The 24,900-nt window shown below is 46.0% G+C and overlaps 1 protein-coding gene across 6 annotated transcripts in view; it reads left to right on the top strand.

Moving 5' to 3' along the window:
• Positions 1-24,900, top strand: part of LOC118398780 (unconventional myosin-VI-like) — a 128,698-nt gene that overhangs the window by 38,901 nt on the left and 64,897 nt on the right. For all 6 annotated transcript variants that reach the window (XM_035794476.2, XM_035794475.2, XM_035794479.2 and 3 more), the window contains 9 exons: positions 4,531-4,600; positions 4,882-4,955; positions 5,672-5,801; positions 8,164-8,269; positions 10,182-10,237; positions 10,329-10,426; positions 10,841-11,005; positions 12,718-12,798; positions 24,105-24,285. In XM_035794476.2, coding sequence (XP_035650369.1) covers positions 4,531-4,600; positions 4,882-4,955; positions 5,672-5,801; positions 8,164-8,269; positions 10,182-10,237; positions 10,329-10,426; positions 10,841-11,005; positions 12,718-12,798; positions 24,105-24,285 — 961 coding nt within the window. The remainder of the gene's footprint in view (positions 1-4,530; positions 4,601-4,881; positions 4,956-5,671; positions 5,802-8,163; positions 8,270-10,181; positions 10,238-10,328; positions 10,427-10,840; positions 11,006-12,717; positions 12,799-24,104; positions 24,286-24,900) is intronic.

The following is a 24,900-nucleotide window of genomic DNA, read 5'->3' as shown; positions in this document are numbered from 1 at the left end:
GTAGACCCCTGTAGGGGGACTTCAGGAGAGAGGCGTTGCTCAGTGCATGGCACCACGTCACACTCAGCTTTAGCCACAATGGCGGACTCTGTGGCCCACAGCATTAGGTAATGTGTTCCTGACTGGGGCTGCGTCCCCAATGGCACCCTATTCTCTATTACAGTATACTACTTTAGACTGGGAATAGGGTACCATTTGGGACGCTGACAGTTTCTGGACTGTTTCACTCTGCCTTGGTGTCGGTGAAAGAGCAAGAGAACGAGGGGGGAGGGACGTGTTTAAATTCAGGGGGCATTGCGTCATCCTCCTCCCCTTCCTTCTCTCCCTCTCCCGCTCCTCTAAACTTCAGTCACCTCACGTGGCTCAGTGCTATGAAATCCTGCCAGTCTGGGCCCATTGCAGGAAAGAAAAAACTGACTGTATGTCACCTTGGCTTCTTCAACCTTGGAGATTTTAAATCCCTCTTGCTGTGCCTCTTTATTTGGAGAGACTAAGGCCGCATCCCAAATAGCAACCTATTCCCTAATAGTGTTAATACTTTCATAGTAGTGCTCTACATATGGAATAGGGTGATGGACAAGAGTGCCATTTGAGACACAGGCTAAATTGCTGGCCCAGCCAGGCACCATGGCCCACAGGAGGGAGCTGAGGCCAACCGGGCCCCATGGCCCACAGGAGGGGGCTGAGGCCGACCGGGCCCCGTGGCCCACATGAAAGGGCTGAGGCCAACCGGACCCCATGGCCCAGAGGAGGGGGCTGAGGCCAACCGGGCCCCATGGCCCAGAGGAAGGGGCTGAGGCCAACCGGGCCCCATGGCCCAGAGGAGGGGGCTGAGGCCGACCGGGCCCCATGGCCCACAGGAGGGAGCTGAGGCCGACCGGGCCCCATGGCCCACAGGAGGGAGCTGAGGCCGACCGGGCCCCATGGCCCACAGGAGGGGGCTGAGGCCGACCGGGCCCCGTGGCCCACAGGAGGGGGCTGAGGCCGACCGGGCCCCATGGCCCACAGGAGGGGGCTGAGGCCGACCGGGCACCATGGCCCACAGGAGGGGGCTGAGGCCGACCGGGCCCCATGGCCCACAGGAGGGGCCTGAGAGCAAACGACAGGGGGCTGAGGCCGACCGGGCCCGATGGCCCACAGGAGGGGCCTGAGAGCAAACGACAGGGCCCCATGGCCGACAGGAGAGGGCTGAGAGCAAACGACAGGGCCCCATGTTCCACAGGAAGGAGCTGAGAGCAAATGACAGGGCCCCATGGCCCACAGGAGGGGGCTGAGAGCAAACAACAGGGCCCCATGGCCCACATGGGGGAGCTGAGAGCAAACGACAGGGCCCCATGGCCCACAGGAGGGAGCTGAGAGCAAACGACAGGGCCTCATGGCCCACATGGGGGAGCTGAGGCCAACAGGGCCCCATGGCCCACAGGAGGGAGCTGAGAGCAAACGACAGGGCCCCATGGCCCACATGGGGGAGCTGAGGCCAACAGGGCCCCATGGCCCACAGGAGGGAGCTGAGAGCAAACGACAGGGCCCCATGGCCCACATGGGGGAGCTGAGGCCAACAGGGCCCCATGGCCCACAGGAGGGAGCAGGATCTGGCTGACTGCATCCCATATGGCACCCTTTTCCCTACATAGTGCATTACTTTTGACCAGCAGTTAGGGCAGTGGTCAAAAGTTGTGCACTATGTAGGAAACACTTCACAGCCTATCAGACCCACTTAGTAGTCTAAGGTCTTATGTCAACCCACATGTGTTCCCCACACAAACTTCTCAAATATTTGATAAACATGTTACATCTTTCCCTAGTGAATCACTTGTGGAGTGGTAAGGTAAAATGGCAGAAGGCTTTTAGCTGGTGTTGTGTTATAGGCTGGCCAGGAGAATGTATCCATGCAGAAGGAGAATGGAGCAGCCAGCAAGCTTTCACTAACTTTGGTTAGCCTAGTAGTGCAGAAGAGAACTTACTGTATGTTTGTTCAGAATTCTATGAACATGGATGTGTATCCCATAAATATTTTAATAAAAATATCTTTACATTGGATTAGCTAACTTTGAAAACATTGGGATAGACTATGTATTTGTTTGTGGCTTGGGCTTAGCTGCCCCCCTTAGTTTGGACTTTTAACACAGTTTGTTTTTGTGACAAATCAGAAGCATGTGACCGTCTTTTCTTTCAAGCTCTCTGGGACTTAATGGAGAGTGGAGAGGGAGGGAGGGAGGGGTGGGTAGGTAGAGAGAGAGGGAGGGGTGGGTAGAGAGGGAGGGAGTGAGGGGTGGGTAGAGAGGGAGAGAGTGAGGGGTGGGTAGAGAGGGAGAGAGTGAGGGGTGGGTAGAGAGGGAGGGAGTGAGGGGTGGGTAGAGAGGGATGGATGGAGTGAGTGAGGGGCGGGTAGAGAGGGAGGGAGTGAGGGGTGGGTAGAGAGGGAGGGAGTGAGTGAGTGAGGGGTGGGAGAGGGAGGGGTGAGTGAGGGGTGGGTAGAGAGGGAGGGTGAGTGAGGGGTGGGTAGAGAGGGAGGGAGTGAGGGGTGGGTAGAGAGGGAGGGAGTGAGGGGTGGGTAGGAGAGGGAGGGGTGGGTAGAGAGGGAGGGAGTGAGTGGGGGTGGGTAGAGAGGGAGTGAGGGGTGGGTAGAGAGGGAGGGAGTGAGTGAGGGGTGGGTAGAGAGGGAGGGAGTGAGTGAGGGGTGGGTAGAGAGTGAGGGGTGGGTAGAGAGGGAGGGAGGGGTGGGGAGGGAGGGAGGGGTGGGTAGAGAGGGATAGAGTGAGGGGTGGGTAGAGAGGGAGGGAGTGAGTGAGGGGTGGAGAGGGAGGGAGTGAGTGAGGGGTGGAGAGGGTAGAGAGAGAGGGAGGGGTAGAGAGGGAGGGAGAGAGGGGTAGGTTGAGAGGGAGGGAGAGGTGGAGAGGGAGGGAGGGGTGGGTAGAGGGGGAGAGCGGGAGAGGGAGGGAGGGGTGGGGAGAGAGGGAGAGAGGGAGAGGGAGGGAGGGAGGGGTGGAGAGAGAGGAGGGAGGGGTGGAGAGAGAGAAGGGAGGGGTGGAGAGAGAGAGAGGGAGGGAGAGGTGGAGAAAGGGAGGGAGGGGTGGGTAGAGGGAGGGAGGGAGGGAGGGGTAGAGGGAGGGAGGGAGGGAGGGGAGAGGGAGGGAGGGAGGGAGGGAGGGGTGGAGAGAGGGAGAGGGAGGGAGGGGTGGGTAGAGAGAGGGAGGGAGGGGTGGGTAGAGAGAGGGAGGGAGGGGTGGGTGGAGAGAGGGAGAGGGAGGGAGGGAGGGGTGGGTAGAGAGGGAGGGAGGGAGGGGTGGGTAGAGAGGGAGGGAGGGGTGGGTAGAGAGAGGGAGGGAGGGAGGGGTGGGTGGAGAGAGGGAGGGAGGGAGGGGTGTGTAGAGAGGGAGGGAGGGAGGGGTGGAGAGAGGGAGAGGGAGGGAGGGGTGGGTGGAGAGAGGGAGGGAGGGAGGGGTGGGTAGAGAGGGAGGGAGGGGTGGAGAGAGAGGGAGGGAGGGGTGGGTGGGTAGAGAGGGAGGGAGAGGGAGGGAGGGGTGGGTGGAGAGAGGGAGGGAGGGGTGGAGAGAGAGGGAGGGAGGGGTGGGTGGGTAGAGAGGGAGGGAGGGAGGGAGAGGGAGGGAGGGGTGGGTGGAGAGAGGGAGGGAGGGGTGGAGAGAGAGGGAGGGAGGGGTGGAGAGAGATGGAGGGAGGGGTGGGTGGGTAGAGAGGGAGGGAGGGGTGGAGAGAGAGGGAGGGAGGGGTGGGTAGAGAGGGAGGGAGGGGTGGAGAGAGAGGGAGGGACTAGTAAATCTCATCAGTCAGACTAACCCTTTGGTGTTCTTTCACACACTGAGTCACGCTTACTTACTCGCAATGTGCTTTGAGATGCTTTTAGGATTCTGAAATAACCCATAGTGTTCACCAGATGTGTTTACCCTAAACACGTGCTACGAGTAACAAACACACACACCCTACTAACGCCAGACTAGCTCCAGCCTCACAGCACTTCTAGCTGTATTGTTTTTCCTGGGCCATGCATATGTGCTGATAACTCTAGTGAATATGGCACGGTGGCTGTACTCTGCAGTGGAGGTGCTGACTAACAACCATGGGCTGGAAGAGCTTGCAGCCAGCCAACACCTCTCTAGCTAGCTCCCAGATCCTGTTTCTGCCTCTCTCCAAATAATCAATTGTCCCCTGATTTGTCACTTACTGCTGCGTACGCCAAGCCCTGGAGCCAGGCCCTACCAGCAATGGCATCTGAACAGTCAGTATTTTTAGTAGCTCATTGGGAGTGCAAAAATAACACATTGACAGACTTGAAAAGACTCCTGATTTATATCATTAAAAGCAAGCAGATTGATTGGAATCCAAATATACCTAATGATTAAAATGTTCTCCTTTCTCTCTCCTTTGGGTATTGTTTAATGTTCTAAGCCACGTGAACTTGATGTAGTTGCCCACTCTTCAACAAAGAGAACAGCCTAGTGTCAGCATAGTGGCATGCTAAAAGTACAAAAGACTAGTTGATCATCTGTCACCGCCATCTTGTTTTTTCAGAGCTTTACGGCCCAGATCAACCAAGTGTTTCCGGCTGAGGATGATGTCAACAAACATGTGGAAGACAACTGTGAGTTTGTTTTACCAAAAGGCTTCAGTCTCCACAAGGTCTTTGTTTCTCACCATCTCATAAAGCTACCCTAACTGACACCTAAGTGTTTTTACAGCACTATATGAAGTTATGAACTAAATTACAACCCTGAAACTGTTGCCCGATGCAAATGATTCCCCTGAGGATTGAGGAATGTCATTTTGTGCCATTAAGTTCTTATGTGTTTTTCATTTTGATCCTCTTCTTTTGACAGTTGTGATTAGTCTGGCTTAACTTACTTCAGATCTGTTGTTTTTCAGGTTCTTTAATGTACTTGAATGAAGCCACACTCTTGAACAACGTCCGTGTGCGGTATAGTAAAGACAGAATTTATGTAAGTACTTTATAACAGACATAGCTATATCCTGCTGTCTTCCTCATCAATCTGGTCTGTGCAATGGTGTACAGGCCACAGGTTGAACCAGCAGGGGTAAGTTCAATAGAACACCCACTCATTATTATGCTAAAGCCCTGTCACTTCAGTCTCTCTGTGCCTACCGTATGTGTTGTGGTGGGTCCCCTCCCTCCCTGCTTCCCAGTGTGACAGGCGTGATGGACTTGTCATTGTCACACAGGGCTGTGTCAGGTGTTTGCTGGGAGGTAGGCCAGTTACAGTGGCACACACACACAGCTAGCTCTTGTTGTCACTCTCCCTGCTGGCCCCTGTGTCTACCCCAGGCTCAGGTGACCTCTATAATCAGCCAGGGAGCAGAACAGAGCCAGGGAGTGCTATCCTGTTCCCCACTGAACTTAATTAGGTCCTCTGATGTGACGGGGCAGGCAGGGGGACGTGAATGCCGGCAGGTGTGGAGAGGAGACCGGTGGGACACTTGTTTTCCAACAGGTGGCATCTAGTGGTTGCAGTGAGAAACTGCCTGCTTTGTCCTATGAAGTGACAATTCCTTTTAGCAGTGATGGGACTCAAGTGTTTTCTTAGGTCACTGAGAAAAAACTGGGTGTCATATCAACACAAATGTACAGCGTCTCACTAAAAACAGATTCCTGTATGTGTACTAGAGTATTTCTGACTTCTCTTTGTTTTTCTCACAGACATTTGTAGCTAATATCCTGATAGCAGTGAACCCCTACTATGACATCCCAAAGCTCTATACTCCCGAGACCATTAAACAGTACCATGGGAGGTCCCTGGGCACCCTTCCGCCCCACGTCTACGCTATTGGTGAGAACTGGGAATGAAGGTTCCAAATGGCACTCTATTCCCTGTATAGTGCATTACTTTTGATCGGCGCTCTATGGGCACTATATAGGTCAAAAGTAGTGTGCTATGTAGAGAATCGGGTGCCATTCGGGACTCAGACACAAAGTACCTGCCATTTTTGTGCTGACAATGTGTTACGCTTTCACATCTGCCTACCAGAAGGCAGTCTATAGTCATTTTACTTACCAGTGTGATTTAGCTACCTATTAACAGGGTTGGGGAGTAACGGATTACATGTAATCTGAGCCGTTACATGTAAGGGATTGCAAAAAAACTAACTCTAATCCGTTATGTTACCAGCAAAAATATTGTAATCAGATTACAAATGCTTTTGAAAAAGTAGATGATTACTTCGAGGATTACTTTTACATTCAGAAAGGATGTTTACAAAAAAAATCTTTGACACTTCTCTGTTTTCTCAATGACATTCAAATCAGCATTGAAAAAAGGCACAAATGTGTTCCACCTGAGCGAGTGTGGCCAGAGGTCAGAGACCCCTATGACGACACACCAAATGTGTTTGATGGATCGCGGGACAAGAGCAGGAATGGACTTTTGTAGGCTACAGTCCAAGCTATGTCTTCCAATGGTGCGACTATCCAACTTGAATAAACGCTAGGAGTTAAGGATGACTGCAGTGGTGTAGTCTACGGCGATAGAGAAATCACTTATTGTTGATATCTACATAGCGCATTGATGTAAATCACACTGCTGCTCTCTCATTTAGCTATTTGCACCTTACAGATTTTGGTTGTTGTCGCTGACTGTTCACAAATGTGTATTTGAGCCCAATAATGGTTGAATTCAAGAAATTTATGTTGCCTATCAATCATTATTTTCGAAACCAGTGGACAGCCTGTGAAATGGTGCTCTTGCAACAGCTGCATAGTGCGGATCCCATCCCAAGTCTGGCTTCAATTACTCAGTCTAATTCATGCTGATATAAAATTTTAAAAATCCATCGGCCTGATGGACACATTCTCAAACTCGCACACTTTTGATAGACTTAATGGAGCAATCTGTAGATGCTACATCCATTTTTGGACTTATAAATTATGTATACATCCATTGATTGTTGAAGAATATAACTTATAAATTCCTGATGATCTTAGTTCAACTGCCACACTCCATGAGAACCCAAAATATAAGCTTGTTTTACCCCAACGTTTGTAAACTAAATAAATGTAAACAAACACTGTATAGCCTTATAACATGGTTAAAACGGTCATTTTGATATCATGGATGGTCAGTCTTTGCATTCATATCTCTGTCTATTAATTTGAGCGGTTACATTTTTCGAGGCCCATCCCTCAGCTTTTTCCCCCCAAAAAAGGCGGGGCAGCCATTTTGTTATTGAAACATTTTGTTATTGAAACATTTTGTTATTGAAACAATAGGCCTATAGCAAATGCAGCATATGGCATTCCTTTTTCACGTCAATAGCACTTTCAGTAGTGCTCAAAGCATGCCATTCCATGAGAGTAGTATTTATTTTTCAACTCTAATCAATGAGCCCAATCAGTCCTCCATGACAACACAATCATAAACAACAGAGTAGGGCTGGCTAATAAGTCCTTAGTTTTGGGGTCGTGCTCAGGTAAAACAATTTGGATAAACTTACACTTCCATATTTCCAAGTCCTATTCTGGAAGATCATTTATTTGAATGACTGGAATTCTGATAGACTTTGGTTTTTAATGTAAAGATATCATTTAATTGTATTATATGTAATAGAAAGCGATGGGTTAGAAGAAGCCTACATAACCAACCCATAAAGTAACATACAACATCCATATATGGCCAGATATGTGAACTAACATTATTTATCCTGCAATAGAAGTCGTTCAATTGGTAGCATATACATTTTTGTCTTCTTCTAATGCCTCTTAAGGGGAAAGTCATCTTTAAAAAGTAACGGAATGTAATCAGATCACGTTACTGAGTTTGGGTAATCCACAAGTGAAGTTACTGATTATAATTTTTGGACAGGTAACTAGTAACTGTAACAGATTACATTTAGAAAGTAACCTACCCAACCCTGCCTATTAACAGTGAGCATTCATTGTGCAGTGTGACTTTGCTAATGCAAACATCATCTTGAGGATCTCATTCAGAGAAGTTGTATGTCACTGAGGTAAATGGTTAACAATGAATACTGTCATCTAGCATGTGACTTAGAAGTACAAGGAGCATTCATTGTACAGTTTGCATGTCTAATGCAACCATAGGTTTAATTTATGATCCCATTGAGATTCATTTTGTATCACTGAGGAAAAGGAGAGGGTTAACAAATTGTAAACAACTGTCTGGATGTCTGTGTCAGCTGACAAGGCCTACAGGGACATGAGGGTGCTAAAGATGAGCCAGTCCATCATCGTGTCCGGGGAGTCTGGTGCCGGGAAGACTGAGAACACCAAGTTTGTCCTCCGGTAAAGTCATGACATTCCCTGTGTATCGTCAACACACAGGATGTGTCCCAAATGGCACACCAATCCTTATGTAGTGCATTATTTTATGTTTTACCAGAGCTAGTCAAAAGTAGTTCACAGTATAAGGATTAGGGTACCATTTGGGACACAGACCCAGTCTGATCTGGCAGGCTGTTTCTAATGGTTAATGTAAAATAAGTATATTCTGAGAGTACTGACATTAAAGGGGAAGCTCACAAATGTTTACCTGTAGACGTATTTTCACTCTATATGGTTGTAGTTGATCCCTAGAACTGTTTTTTATATATACAGTTGAAGTTGGAAGTTTACATACACCTTGCCAAATAAATTGAAACTCAGTATTTCACAAGTCCTGACATTTAATCCTAGCTAAAATTCCCTGTCTTAGGATCACCACTTTATTTTAAGAATGTGAAATGTCAGAATAATAATAGAGAGAGTGATTTATTTCAGCTTTTATTTCTTTCATCACATTCCCAGTGGGTCAGAAGTTTACATACACTCAATTAGTATTTGGTAGCATTGCCTTTAAAATGTTGGACTTGGGTCCAACATTTCGGGTAGCCTTCCACAAGCTTCACACAATAAGTTGGGTGAATTTTTGGCCCATTCCTCCTGACAGAGCTGGTGTAATTGAGTCAGGTTTGTAGGCCTCCTTACTCGCGCATGCTTTTTCAGTTCTACCCACAAATGTTCTATAGGATTGAGGTCAGGGCTTTGTGATGGCCACTACAATACCTTGACTTTGTTGTCCTTAAGCCATTTTGCCACAGCTTTGGAAGTATTATTGGGGTCATTGTCCATTTGGAAGACCCATTTGCGACCAAGCTTTAACTTCCTGACTGATGTCTTGAGATGTTGCTTCAATATATCCACATACTTTTCCTGCCTCATGATGCCATCTATTTTGTGAAGTGCACCAGTCCCTCCTGCAGCAAAGCACCCCCACAACATAATGCTGCCACCCCCGCGATTCACGGTTGGGATAGTGTTCTTCGGCTTGCAAGCCTCCCCCTTTTTCCTCCAAACATAACGATGGTCATTCTGTCCAAACAGTTCTATTTTTGTTTCATCAGACCAGAGGACATTTCTCCAAAAGGTACAATCTTTGTCCCCATGTGCCGTTGCAAACCGTAGTCTGGCTTTTTTATGGCAGTTTTGGAGTAGTGGCTTCTTCCTTGCTGAGCAGTCTTTCAGGTTATGGGCTTGTTTTACTGGTCTACAACACATTCTGAGGTCTTGGCTGATTTCTTTTGATTTTCCCATGATGTCAAGCAAAGAGGCACTGAGTTTGAAAGTAGGCCTTGAAATACAACCACAGGTACACCTCCAATTGAGTCAAATGATGTCAATTAGTCTATCAGAAGCTTCTAAAGCCATGACATAATTTTCTGTAATTTTGTATGTAAACGTCTGACCCACTGGAATTGAGATACGGTGAAGTAATCTGTCTGTAAACAATTGTAGGAAAAATGACTTGTGTCCTGCACAAAGTAGATGTCGTAAACAAATTGCCAAAACTATAGTTTGTTAATAACAAGAAATTTGTGGAGTTGTTGAAAAATTAGTTTTAATGACTCAAACCTAAGTGTATGTAAACTTCCTACTTCAACTCTGTGTGTGTGTGTGTGTGTGTGTGTGTGTGTGTGTGTGTGTGTGTGTGTGTGTGTGTGTGTGTGTATATTTCATTTCAGTGTGTGTATATATTTCATTTCAGAGTAAATTGGTAGACACATTTTGACCACAGCAAAATGTGACAACCTCTAATGAAACAAAATATAAAATAAAAATAGTTTGTGGGATCAACTACAACAGAGTGTAAATAAGGCCGTATGTAAAACTTTAAACTTCCCTTTTAACTTCCCTCTGATTATTTCTTTCTGCGCTTTAGATACTTGACAACATCCTATGGAACAGGTCAAGATATTGATGAGAGAATAGTTGAAGGTAAATATTAATTTCACTTCCCAGCAGCATGACCTAATACCACAGTATGGATTAGTGTTTTAATTGCTTTTCTTCTTCATCAATCCCACAGCCAATCCCCTGCTAGAAGCTTTTGGAAACGCTAAAACTGTCAGGAATAACAACAGTAGTCGCTTTGGGAAGTTTGTAGAGATCCACTTCAACGAAAAGGTGCAGCCGCACCACTCTATGATAATTCACTATCGATGAAATCATCAGACAACAACACCGAAATAGTGATTTGACAATTCTTTAAAATACTTTGTGTCTGCTTTGGCTTGCCTCGAGTGCCAGATGGGTGGAGATTAGTTTTGAGACTTGTGTTTGTTCCATTGTACCAGGCAAGCTTAATAAAGCCCAGCTTAAAGTGATGCTCTAGAGCTTTTGTGTAATTTCAGCCAGTACTTTTGAGTAATATGTCATCCATTTCATATAAATAAAAAAAGCAATTCGTATAAGATATTTTATAAATGTATGATTGCTTATTAAGAGCCCAGACTGCATCTTTAAATATTGAACATTATTTAAAGTAGTATTTGAACCCAGTTCTGATGATAATTGAACATGTGTTGTTGTGTCACTTAGAATACTGTGGTGGGAGGCTTCGTGTCCCACTACCTGCTGGAGAAATCCAGGATCTGCCAGCAGAGCCAGGAGGAGAGGAACTACCACATCTTCTACCGGCTGTGTGCTGGAGCCTCTGAGGACATCAGGACCAAGTTCCACCTGGAATCACCAGACGCCTTCAGGGTGAGTGTGGCCTACGGGCCAGCCTTGTTCCCTGTCTTGTCCCTCAAGAGTGGATACGTAACCAGGCTGGCGCTGTATTGCTCGGCTTTGTTCGTCTCAGTCGAAAAGGGTATAACCTTGTCTCGTCATTCTAAGGACACTGCGCTGTCCTATGCAGTCTCTGCTGTCTCTGCAACGGGGGGCAGAGAAGCTCCTCTGATTTTCGCGGTGCATCATTAATTATTAAGGAGGCTCACACCTTTTGGTGTTTCAGCTTAAAGATAAAATGCTGCTATAAAAATGTCACGTCATGATAGACATTTGCATGAATTGTTAATGTTGCTCTGTGGCTCGGAGACCACTAGATGGCACACTCAGCCATCGTTTATTTTCTTGGCATCAACTTCACAAATAAAACTAACTATGTTATAGTTAGCTGGCAGGTTTTTAGCTAAGTTGTAAAAACTCTCCTCCTGCTGTGTCCACTATTGAGTCCCTCTTTTAAACTTCCCTGTCTGGTCCCGCTCAGCCTCAGTCTCTTTCAGTTTCTGGTCCCGCTCAGCCTCAGGAAGATGAGGTGCTTTGACTCCACTTCTTGACAGCAATATCGTCCACTGTAATGGAGATAAACAAATGGGGTGATGCATGGTTAATGGCAGTGACATTTCTGCTGATATCCAATTCCACTTGGACATTACTATTGACCTTTGGTGATCCTGGCTCTCGGCAGACATTTTACAAGGGCTCAGGCGCATCTTGCGAGAGGTGCAGATTAGAATATAGAATTAACAGCACCCATATAAGTCAAGTGTCTTCTCTTTCACACCCAGTACAGATTTGCATCTAATGGATCCCGAATAGGAAAATGGGTTTGAGCAGCTAGACAGGAAGGAAGTGGCAGTGAAAAGATATGATTAACTAAGTCAAACGTCAATGCTGACACATATATAATTTCAGCGGTAGGCTACATCTCCCCTCTCATATTTTCATAAATGTGTGTACTGTGTGGCCGTGCCTCTTATTTCTATCTCTCCAGTGAAGCCATTCTTCTGGCCAGTAAAGCAAGGCACTTCTACCTGACTGAGCTACCTTCCTCTAATGGTCTCATCCGTTTTAAACTTGTTTTCTGCTGATCTGGAAACAAAAAATGAGGTGGGGAGGGAGAGAGATACAGAATCCTCCCAAAGGCCTATCTGTGTAATGAAAACCTTTGTTCCGTTTCAGCTGAGAATACTCCTCTCGTACAAACAAGATAAGCCACCGGATTCTGTTTTGTTTTTCTCTCCTACCCACCTGGGAAGTTGTCGTCGCACTCACCATCAGGCCGTATCTCTAGTGACAGGCAGGAAGAGAGCAGGCTACTGAGAAGTCATTAAAAGTCGCACAAAAGCAATTACAGAGAGGGAGAAACGTCTTTTGTGCCATATATAAACTCTTTGCTGTGAACAATGGTGAATCCTCAAGACTCAAGAAACAAAAAATCAGTATTTGAGTCCACACAGAGACAGTGATGTGGATATATTACTTTGCTTTGACTTTCAAAAGTCATCAAGTTTGCCATATTGCAACTGGTCATGCATGGTGTCCGATGTGTTGACGATCATGTTAAACCATCCTGGACCAGCGTTGATGGGATATTCAATAGATATTTTAGGTATTGTTAAAACTGTCATACTGCGGTATATTGATCCATGAAATCTGCTGCTGTTTACTGATTCTTGTCTGTGTTGCAGTATTTGAACAGAGGATGCACTCGCTTCTTTGCAAACAAGGACACGGACAAACAGATCCTTCAGAACCGCAAGAGTCCAGAGGTACGGTACATATCTTAATCTCTCTTAACCCCCTCACTCTCCATCTCTCTCTCAACCCCCTCACTCTCCATCTCTCTCTCAACCCCCTCACTCTCCATCTCTCTCTCAACCCCCTCACTCTCCATCTCTCTCTCAACCCCCTCACTCTCCATCTCTCTCTCAACCCCCTCACTCTCCATCTCTCTCTCAACCCCCTCACTCTCCATCTCTCTCTCAACCCCTCACTCTCCATCTCTCTCTCAACCCCTCACTCTCCATCTCTCTCTCAACCCCTCACTCTCCATCTATCTCTCTCTCAACCCCCTCACTCTCCATCTCTCTCTCAACCCCCTCACTCTCCATCTCTCTCTCAACCCCTCACTCTCCATCTCTCTCTCAACCCCTCACTCTCCATCTCTCTCTCAACCCCTCACTCTCCATCTCTCTCTCAACCCCCTCACTCTCCATCTCTCTCTCAACCCCTCACTCTCCATCTCTCTCTCAACCCCCTCACTCTCCATCTCTCTCTCAACCCCTCACTCTCCATCTCTCTCAACCCCCTCACTCTCCATCTCTCTCTCAACCCCTCACTCTCCATCTCTCTCTCTCTCTCTCTCTCAACCCCCTCACTCTCCATCTCTCTCTCTCTCTCTCTCAACCCCTCACTCTCCATCTCTCTCAACCCCTCTCTCCTCTCAACCCCTCACTCTCCATCTCTCTCTCAACCCCTCACTCTCCATCTCTCTCTCAACCCCCTCACTCTCCATCTCTCTCTCAACCCCTCACTCTCCATCTCTCTCTCAACCCCCTCACTCTCCATCTCTCTCTCAACCCCCTCACTCTCCATCTCTCTCTCAACCCCTCACTCTCCATCTCTCTCTCAACCCCTCACTCTCCATCTCTCTCTCAACCCCCTCACTCTCCATCTCTCTCTCAACCCCTCACTCTCCATCTCTCTCTCAACCCCTCACTCTCCATCTCTCTCTCTCCACCCCCTCACTCTCCATCTCTCTCTCAACCCCCTCACTCTCCATCTCTCTCTCAACCCCCACTCTCCATCTCTCTCTCAACCCCTCACTCTCCATCTCTCTCTCAACCCCCTCACTCTCCATCTCTCTCTCAACCCCCTCACTCTCCATCTCTCTCTCAACCCCCTCACTCTCCATCTCTCTCTCAACCCCCTCACTCTCCATCTCTCTCTCAACCCCTCACTCTCCATCTCTCTCTCAACCCCCTCACTCTCCATCTCTCTCTCAACCCCCTCACTCTCCATCTCTCTCTCAACCCCCTCACTCTCCATCTCTCTCTCAACCCCCTCACTCTCCATCTCTCTCTCAACCCCCTCACTCTCCATCTCTCTCTCAACCCCCTCACTCTCCATCTCTCGCTCAACCCCCTCACTCTCCATCCATCTCTCTCTCTCAATCCCCCCACTCTCCATCTCTCTGTCTTTCTCAACCCTCTCACTCTCCATCTCTCTCTCAACCCCCTCACTCTCCATCTCTCTCTCAACCCCCTCTCTCCATCTCTCTCTCAACCCCCTCACTCTCCATCTCTCGCTCAACCCCCTCACTCTCCATCCATCTCTCTCTCTCAATCCCCCCACTCTCCATCTCTCTGTCTTTCTCAACCCTCTCACTCTCCATCTCTCTCTCATCCCCCTCACTCTCTATTCCTCTCTCTCTCAAGCCCCCCACTCTCCATCCCTCTCTCTCTCTCAACCCCCTCACTCTCCATCTCTCTCTCAATCCCCCCACTCTCCATCTATCTCTCTCTCAACCCCCTCACTCGCTCTCTCTCTCTCTCTCAAGCCCCCCACTCTCCATCTCTCTCCATCTCTCTCAACCCCCTAACTCTCCATCTCTCTCTCAACCCCCTCACTCTCCATCTCTCTCTCTCAACCCCCTCACTCTCCATCTCTCTCTCAATCCCCCCACTCTCCATCTATCTCTCTCTCAACCCCCTCACTCGCTCTCTCCCTCTCTCTCAAGCCCCCCACTCTCCATCTCTCTCCATCTCTCTCAACCCCCTAACTCTCCATCTCTCTCTCAACCCCTCACTCTCCATCTCTCTCTCAACCCCTCACTCTCCATCTCTCGCTCAACCCCTCACTCTCCATCTCTCGCTCAACCCCTCACTCTCCATCTCTCTCTCAACCCCCTCACTCTCCATCTCTCTGTCAACCCCCTCACTCTCCATCTCTCGCTCAACCCCCTCACTCTCCATCTCTCGCTCAACCCCTCACTCTCCATCCATCTCTCTCTCTCAATCCCCCACTCTCCATCTCTCTGTCTTTCTCAACCCTCTCACTCTCCATCTCTCTCTCAACCCCTCACTCTCCATCTCTCTCTCAACCCCTCACTCTCCATCTCTCTCTCAACCCCTCTCCATCTCTCTCTCAACCCCTCACTCTCCATCTCTCGCTCAACCCCCTCACTCTCCATCCATCTCTCTCTCTCAATCCCCCACTCTCCATCTCTCTGTCTTTCTCAACCCTCTCACTCTCCATCTCTCTCTCATCCCCTCACTCTCTATTCCTCTCTCTCTCAAGCCCCCACTCTCCATCCCTCTCTCTCTCTCTCTCAACCCCCTCACTCGCTCTCTCTCTCTCTCTCAAGCCCCCCACTCTCCATCTCTCTCCATCTCTCTCAACCCCCTAACTCTCCATCTCTCTCTCAACCCCCTCACTCTCCATCTCTCTCTCTCAACCCCCTCACTCTCCATCCCTCCATCCCTCTCTCTCTCTCAAGCCCCCCACTCTCCATCTCTCTCAACCCCTCACTGTCCATCACTCTCTCAACCCCCTATCCACTTTCTTTCCTCGTGCACATTATATATTGGTTGAATTGCATCTTCACTACTCCATGTATTCCAATATCCATGAAAATCACAGACGGAAACACTCTCTCTTATCTGTAGTTTTTGGCCAGGATTCCCTTTGCTATCTAATGACAGACAGTTTCTCATCTCTTGAACTAATTGGAAATGCACTTAGGCACGACTCTGTCTGCGGAGAGAGTGAACAGAATGTACTTCTCTACCCCCACCTTGCTCCCTGTATCTGTCTCAGTGGCTTTTACTTTTACTTAATGGATTGCTCAGTCAAATGAGGAGTGTTGTTTTGTCTTGGTCTGCTGATGCAGAGGCTTCTAGTAGAGACATGTTTTACTTTAAAAGTTTTTAAATTCCCACAAGTAGCCTAAAAGTTTTATTTTCATTCTGGTCAGGTTAAAACCTTTTGTATTTTACCTCTTGAAAAATAGTTCTCTGAGATGTGATGCAGATAAGCAGCAAACATTTGAATTAGGAAAGGAGACACTGACATGACCGTATGGATAGATGTAATGTACCACATCAATGAGAATTCTTTATCCTCCCAATGAAATGCCTTCCTTCCTTTGCCTTCTCCCTTTGATGAATTATGCATACAGCTGTAAGTACTCCAATATTGCAGCTGTGTGTATGGCACCCCTTCAGAACTCACCATAATGAATTGTTATTGTTATGAAGAAATGACCTGGACAACAGTATGCCTCTTTTTCTCTCCTCTTGAGGGACAGTGATGATTCATTTGTTCTGTGTAGGCTAGTTGGGGACATCAGAAGAAGTGTCTCTCTGAGTATGGACAGTTTTAGTCAGATAATGTTTTTTTAGTAAAGGCAATTGTACCGTTTGGGTTAAACGCATAGAAATATCAGTAATTATCTTTCTATTGTTAAAACTTGCAACTAAGTGAAGAGATTCTGAGTACTTGTTGGGTTGAGTTTTCAGTGTATGTTTAATCTAAGCAGATTATATTCAGGTGAAGCTTTCGGTGGTAGGTACAGTACAGCTAGGTGTTGCTTTTAGGTGGTAGGTACAGTACAGCTAGGTGCTAGGTGTTGCTTTTAGGTGGTAGGTACAGTACAGCTAGGTGTTGCTTTTAGGTGGTAGGTACAGTACAGCTAGGTGCTAGGTGTTGCTTTTAGGTGGTAGGTACAGTACAGCTAGGTGTTGCTTTTAGGTGGTAGGTACAGTACAGCTAGGTGCTAGGTGTTGCTTTTAGGTGGTAGGTACAGTACAGCTAGGTGTTGCTTTTAGGTGGTAGGTACAGTACAGCTAGGTGCTAGGTGTTGCTTTTAGGTGGTAGGTACAGTACAGCTAGGTGTTGCATTGACCCTCTTTCAAGGTTCACAGCTGGACAATGCAGGCTCCTGAGAGCCATGGATCTTATTATATGGTGATGGAGGATCATGCCTTTTGATCTCAGGAATCACCTGCTCATGATGAATGCTGTGTTTGGCCTTTTGGAGAGCATCGTGTGGTGATAAAATTATGAATAAGGCCTTCATGCTTATTGCCAGTGCATATAAGCTCGTACCAGGGTGGCAAAACTCTGGTAACTTTCCCAGAAATCCAGATTTCAGTTTCCAGAAATCCTGGAAAATTGCCAGAATTTTGTAATCCTTGCCCATACATTGTTCCATACCATGTCCCCTGTCCCTTGTGTTGATTATATGTCTCTTTACATTTCTTCTCTATACAATTCAGGACAATCAGGTGATTTATGGATTTGGTGCTGTGACCAGGACTACTTCTTTTAGATTTTATTATGATGTGAATTTTGGGAAGATCTTTTTTTGTCTCAGGGTTCACATCAGTGCTGAGTGTTGTGGGGTTGCATGCTTTCTCTAAATGCATGATGTGGTTTTGCTCTGTAGTTTAGGGCTTGTGGTCAAAATGACAAAATCTTTTGTGTCCACCAGAATGTCACAGTACAATGGTTTAACAGAACTTGGGGTAAGTGTGTGTGTGTGTGTGTGTGTATGTAATGAACATGCACCTGTGGAACGGTCGTTAAGACACTAACAGCTTACAGACGGTAGGCAATTAAGGTCACAGTTATGAAATTCTTAGGACACTAAAGAGGCCTTTCTACTGACTCTGAAAAACACCAAAAGAAAGATGTCCAGGGTCCCTGCTCATCTGTGTGAATGTGCCTTAGGCATGCTGCAAGGAGGCATGAGGACTGCAGATGTGGTGAGGGCAATAAATTGAAATGTCCGTACTGTGAGACTCCTAAAACAGTGCTCCAGGGAGACAGGACGGACAGCTGATCGTACTCGCGGTGGCAGACCACGTGTAATAACACCTGCACAGGATCGGTACATCCAAACATCACATCTGCGGGACAGGTACAGGATGGCAACAACAACTGCCCGAGTTACACCACGAACGCACAATCCCTCCATCAGTGCTCAGACTGTCCGCAATATTCCTCACCAGACATCACCGGCAACAACATCGCCTATGGGCACAAACCCACCGTCGCTGCACCAGACAGGACTGGCAAAAAGCGTTACACCGAGTCCTGTACTCTGTAGCGGGATCAAGGTGGAGGGTCCGTCATGGTCTGGGGCGGTGTGTCACAGCATCATCAGACTGAGCTTTTTGTAATTGCAGGCGATCCCAATGCTGTGCGTTACAGGGAAGACATCCCCCCTCATGTGGTACCCTTCCTGCAGGCTCATCCTGACATGACCCTCCAGCATGACAACGCCACCAGCCATACTGCTCGTTCTGTCCCTGATTTCCTGCAAGACAGGAATGCAAGACAGGAATGTCAGTGTTCTGCCATGGCCAGCGAAGAGCCCGGATCTCAATCCCATTGAGCACATCTGGGACCTGGATATGAGGGTGAGGGCTAGGGCCATTCCCCCCAGAAATGTTTGGGAACTGGCAAATCTAGTGCAGTCCATGAGGAGGAGATGCACTGCAGTACTTAATGCAGCTGGTGGCCACACTAGATACTGACTGTTACTTTCCCTTTGTTCAGGGACACATTATTCCATTTCTCTTAGTCACTTTCTCTAAACTTGTTCAGTTTATGTCTCAGTTGTTGAATCTTATGTTCATACAAATATTTACACATGTTTGCTGAAAATAAACACAGTTGATAGTGAGAGGATATTTAATTTTTTTGCTGAGTTTATGTGTATATGTGTATATATGTGTGAGACATATACAGTTGAAGTCAGAAGTTTACATACACTTAGGTGGGAGTCATTAAAACTTGTTTTTCAACCGCTCCACAAATTTCTTGTTAACAAACTATAGTTTTGGCAAGTCGGTTAGGACATCTACTTTGTGCATGACACAAGTATTTTTTCAAAAAATTGTTTACTGACAAATTACTTTACTTTACTCATAATTCCAGTGGATCAGAAATGTACATCCACTAAGTTGACTCTGCCTTTAAACAACTTGGAAAATTCCAGAAATTGATGTCATGGCTTTAGAAGTTTCTGTTAGGCTAATTGACATCATTTGAGTCAATTGGAGGTGTACATGTGGATGTATTTCAAGGCCTACCTTCAAACTCAGTGCCTCTTTGCTTGACATCATGGGAAAATCAAAAGATATCAACTGAGACCTCAGAAAACATTTTGTAGACATCCACAAGTCTGGTTCATCCTTCGGAGCAATTTCCACATGCCTGAAGGTACCACGTCCATCTGTACAAACAATAGTACGCAAGTATAAACAACATGGGACCATGCAGCCGTCATACCGCTCAGGAAGGAGACGAGTTCCATCTCCTAGAGATGAATGTACTTTGGTGCGAAAAGTGCAAATCAATCCCATAACAACAGCAAAGGACCTTGTGAAGATGCTGGAGAAAACCGGTACAAAAGTATCTATGTTCACAGTAAGCGAGTCCTATATCAACATAACCTGAAAGACCGCTCAGCAAGTAAGAAGCCACTGCTCCAAAACTGCCAGAAAAAAAGCCAGACTATGCTATGCAACTGCACATGGGGACAAATATCGTACTTTTTGGAGAAATGTCCTCTGGTCTGATGAAACAAAAATAGAACTGTTTGGCCATAATGACCATTGTTAAGTTTGGAGGAAGCTGAAGAACACCATCCCAACCGTGAAGCACGGGGGTGGCAGCATCATGTTGTGGAGGTGCTTTGCTGCAGGAGGGTCTGGTGCACTTCACAAAATAGATGGCATCATGAGGGAGGAAAAGTATGTGAATATATTGAAACAACATCTCAAGACATCAGTCAGGAAGTTAAAGCTTGGTCGCAAATGGGATTTCCAAATGGACAATGACCCCAAGCATACTTCCAAAGTTGTGGAAAAAAATGGCTTAAGGACAACAAAGTCAAGGTATCGGAGTGGCCGTCACAAAGCCCTGACCTCAATCCCATAGAAAATATGAGGGCAGAACTGAAAAGGCGTGTGCAAGCAAGGAGGCCTACAAACCTGACTCAGTTACACCAGCTCTGTCAGTATGAATGGGACAAAGTTTACCCAATTTATTTTAGAAGGCTACCCGAAATGTTTGACCCAAGTTAAACAATTTAATGACAATGCTACCAAATACTAATTGAGTGTATGTAAACTTCTGACCCATTGTAAATGTGATGAAAGAAATAAAGCTGAAATAAATCATTCTCTCTACTATTATTCGGACATTTCACATTCTTAAAATATAGTGGTGATCCTAACTGACCTAAAACAGGGAATTTATACTCTGATTAAATGTCAGGAATTGTGAAAAACCTTGTTTAAATGTATTTGGCTAAGGTTTATGTTATATACATATACACATACATACATACTGTACCAGTCAAAAGTTTAGACACACCTCATTCAAGGGTTTTTCTTTTTTTCTTTTTCTTTTTTTCCAACTTTTTTTCCATTATAGAATAATAGTGAACACATCAATACATTGAAACAACACATATGGAATCATGTAGAGTATTAACCAAAAAAGTGTTAAACAAGTCAAAATATATATTATTTTGAGATTCTTCAAAGTAGGCACCCTTTGCCTTGATCTAGAAGAAAAAGAAACGCACACCTATTAAGACGAGGTGCTGGCTAGCGGAGTAGAAACTTGAAAATAAAAGAAAGCCGCACACTCTTGGAGCTCAGATCCAAAAATGTAATACCAACGTTTTGACAGCCAAGCTGTCTTCATCGGGGTATAATCACAGACACTGCGGGATGACTCGTTTATATAGTATCAAAAGACACAGGTGTCTGTAATCATGGTCAGGAGTGGCCTAATATCATTGGTTAATAATCAAATATTAAAATGTCATACAAAGAACAGCATACAAACAAGTGGATAGCATACGATCATAGATTAATTTGACTATACAAGTTTACACACAATTACAATGGCAAAGTCACAATAATCACAAGAATGGCTTCAGATCAAAGTCTACGTTGAGACCGAAGGGCGCAAGGGTCTTTAAATTAAAGATCCAGGCAGCCTCTCGTTTTAACAATAAATTATCAAGGTCACCCCTCTCCTAGGGAGGGTGACATGTTCGATGCCAATATAACGCAGAGACGAAATCGAGTGGCCTGCCTCCAAGAAGTGGGCCGCAACTGGATAAGTAAAGTTTTTACACCTAATGGTGCTACGATGCTCTGAGATACGTACTTTTAATTCGCGCTTTGTTTTACCTACATAATTTTTACCACAAGGACAAGTTATAAGATAAATAACTGCCTTAGTGGAGCACGTAATAACACCTTTTATTGGGATCGATTTCCCTGTTTGTGGGTGTTTGAAGGATCTACATTTATAAGTGCCATTGCATTGAGCACAGCCATTACATTTGTAATTTCCATCCAGTAGGGGCGCAAATAGACGTTGTTCAGGAATATATTGGGGTGGTAAATCAGAGTTTACCAATTGGTCTCTGAGATTTCTGCCCCGCGAGAATACGACCAAGGGAAGGTCCGAAAACACATTACCGAGACTATCATCGGATTTTAGGATGTGCCAATGTTTGAACAATTCCCTTAATTTCTTTAGAGCACTTTGAATAGCGGGTAGTTAAAACGCAAGAATGCGTCTTTTTGCGAGACTGACCTTGAAAAAGGTCATGTCAATTTTGGTTTGAATTTTCTCAATGACAATATTAATCTGATCATTCTTGTAGCCCCTCTCCTTGAACTTTCTTTGCGTCTCAGCCATATTTCTGTCGAAATCGGACTGTTTTTTGCAAATTCTTTTAATTCGACAGAATTGGCTGTAGGGCAAACTATCTTTTAAGGGAAGTGGGTGACAACTATCAGCCCTCAACAAACAAACCCTTTGCCTTGATGACAGCTTTGTACATTCTTGGCATTCTCTCAACCAGCTTCATGAGGTAGTCACCTGGAATGCATTTCAATAAACAGGTGTGCCTTGTAGATTTTTACATTTCTTTCCTTCTTAATGCTTTTAAGACAATCAGTTGTGTTGTGACAAGGTAGGGAGGGTATACAGAATATAGCCCTATTTGGTAAAAGACCAAGTCCATATTATAGCAAGAACAGTGCAAATAAGCAAAGAGAACTTTGAAAGTTTCTTCAAGTGCAGTCGCAAAAAAACATCCAGGGCTATGATGAAACTGGCTCTCATGAGGACCGCCACAGGAAAGGAAGACCCAGAGTTACCTCTGCTGCAGAAGATAAGTTCATTAGAGTTACCAGCCTAAATGCTTCAGAGTTCAATTAACAAACACATGTCAACATCAAGGAGACTGCGTGAATCAGGCCTTCATGGTCGAGTTGCTGCAAAGAAACCACTGAAACAGACACCAGTAAGAAGAAGAGACTTGCTTTGGCTGAGAAACACGAGCAATGGACATAAGACCGGTGGAAATCTGTCCTCTGGTCTGATGAGTCCAAATTTGAGATTTTTGGTTCCAACTGCCATGTCTTTTTGAGACACAGGGTAGGTGAACGGATGATCACTGCATGTGTGGTTCTCACTGTGAAGCATGGCGGAAGAGGTGTGATGGTGTGGGGGTGCTTTGCTGGTGACACTCAGTGATTTTATTTAGAATTTAAGGCACACTTAACCAGCATGGCTAGTTTGCGCTTAGTGGGACTATCATTTTTTTTCCCACAGGACAATGATCCAAAACACACTTCCAGGCTGTGTAAGGGTTATTTGACCAAGACGGAGGGTATTGGAGTGCTGCATCAGATGACCTGGCCTCCACAATCACCCGACCTCAACTCAATTGAGATGGTTTGAGATGAGTTGGACCGCAGTGTGAAGGAAAAGCAGCCAACAAGTGCTCAGCATATGTGGGAACTCCATCAAGACTGTTGGAAAAGCATTCCTCATGAAGCTGGTTGAGAGAATGCCAAGCGTGTGCAAAGCTGTCATCAAGGCAAAGGGTGGCTACTTTTGATTTGTTTAACACGTTTTTGGTTACTACATGATTCCATATGTGTTAGAATTACATTTTTTGTAGGCATATAAAACTACCTGCGGGCCAAATAAGGCCAGTTGGGGAACCCTGCTTTAGGTTATAGATGTCTCTATAGAGAAGAACGAACTGCTCCTCTACACCCACCTCCCTAAATCACCATAACTTATGGTTGTTGTTTACAAGGCAATTTTGCTCTGTACTTTATGGTGTGCAGAAAAATATGAATTGCCTTAGTTTAAATGAATAAACGAGTGCATCCACCTTCAGTTGAAATAAGTTAAAGAATCTAAAATTGCATGTAGAGAGATGGGTCTTATTCAGACATTTAATTGTTTGTTGTTTCAGTTTAGGAAACCTAATGCCATTTATCTGGCATTCTAGTCTGGTGTTAGAAGCTACAGTATGTGGTCATTTCTATACCAGCATGCCATGGTACTGTGACATTCTTCTTGTGTGGTTGTTTTTCCAGGTGTGTGATCCAACGTACTATCCCTGCTTCTCTTCCTACTGCAGCTAGTTGGAGATGTGATGTACCTCAGCTTTCATGCAGGTTTATTGTGCTAATTCTGTACAAAAAAATTGCATTATAGCTTGAAGTCACAATGTTACATGTGAAATAGCAGCCCATGCCTCCGCTCAGATCCAAACAAACACTTTCACCAAGTCAAAGAAAACCTCAGTGCGGGAGACAGATGGTATTTTTACTTTATGGGCAATTAGAGAGGTTATTTTATTGATGTTAAGACACAGACTTGACACAGCTTACTTTAAGCCTCCAATCTTTGAGACAGTACACCTTCTGTGAAGAGCGTGTAACCCTAGTCACTGACCCATCCGCTCCCCATGGTCTATTAGCACCTGAAATGCTGGGCTCCTGAAGGGATAAGGTTATAGAGAGAGGGGCTGCATTCACACAGGCAGCCCAATTCTGATATTTTTTCCACTAATTGGTATTTTGGCCAATCACATCAGGCCTTTTCACATCAGATCTTTTTTTTTAGAGATGAACTGATTGATCAAAAGAATTGGTCTTCCTGTTCCTAACACAGCCAGGGTGGCCCGAGGTGAGGGTGACCACTGACCTGTCCTCTCCCCACTATGGTTCCTCAGCACCTGAAGGCTGGGCCCCTGAAGGACCCTCTGCTGGACGACCAGGGGGACTTCAACAGGATGTGCGGGGCCATGAAGAAGATCGGCCTGGATGATATGGAGAAGCTGGACCTGTTCAGGGTGGTGGCCGGGGTGCTGCACTTGGGCAACATCGACTTTGAGGAGGCAGGCAGCACATCAGGTAAGCAGGGTGACAGTCGGTCTCTGTCTGACTCTTTCTTTCTCTCACACTCACTGTTCAATATCGTTTCCATATCAAGTGAGCCAAGTGTGTGTGTGTGTGTGTGTGTGTGTGTGTGTGTGTGTGTGTGTGTGTGTGTGTGTGTGTGTGTGTGTGTGTGTGCGTGTGCGTGTGCGCGTGCGCGCGTGCGTGCGTGCGTGCGTCCCAAAACATATGAAGAACGTACTCTGATCAGATGAGACTAAAATTGAGCTTTTTGGACATCAAGGAAAACGCTATGTCTGGCGCAAACCCAACACCTCTCATCACCCCGAGAACCCCATCCCCACGTGAAGATGGTGGCAGCATCATGCTGTGGGGATGTTTTTCGTTATTTAGGGGCTTCATAGCAAATGGGGTGAATACATACACTTTTCCATTTGTATATATTTTTAATTTTTTGATTTAATTTCACTAATTTGGACTATTTTGTGTATGTCCATTACATGAAATCCAAATAAAAATCTATTTAAATTACAGGTTGTAATGCAACAAAATAGGATAACAGCCAAGGGGGATGAATACTTTTGCAAAGCACTGTACCCACTAAAGAAATGGTCCTTGTGTCCGGGCAGC

Source organism: Oncorhynchus keta, chromosome 19 (genome assembly GCF_023373465.1).
Source record: "Oncorhynchus keta strain PuntledgeMale-10-30-2019 chromosome 19, Oket_V2, whole genome shotgun sequence".
NCBI classification, from domain to species: Eukaryota; Metazoa; Chordata; class Actinopteri; order Salmoniformes; family Salmonidae; genus Oncorhynchus; species Oncorhynchus keta.
The sequence above is the reverse complement of the archived record's forward strand: the minus strand, read 5'-3'. Positions and strand labels throughout refer to the sequence as shown.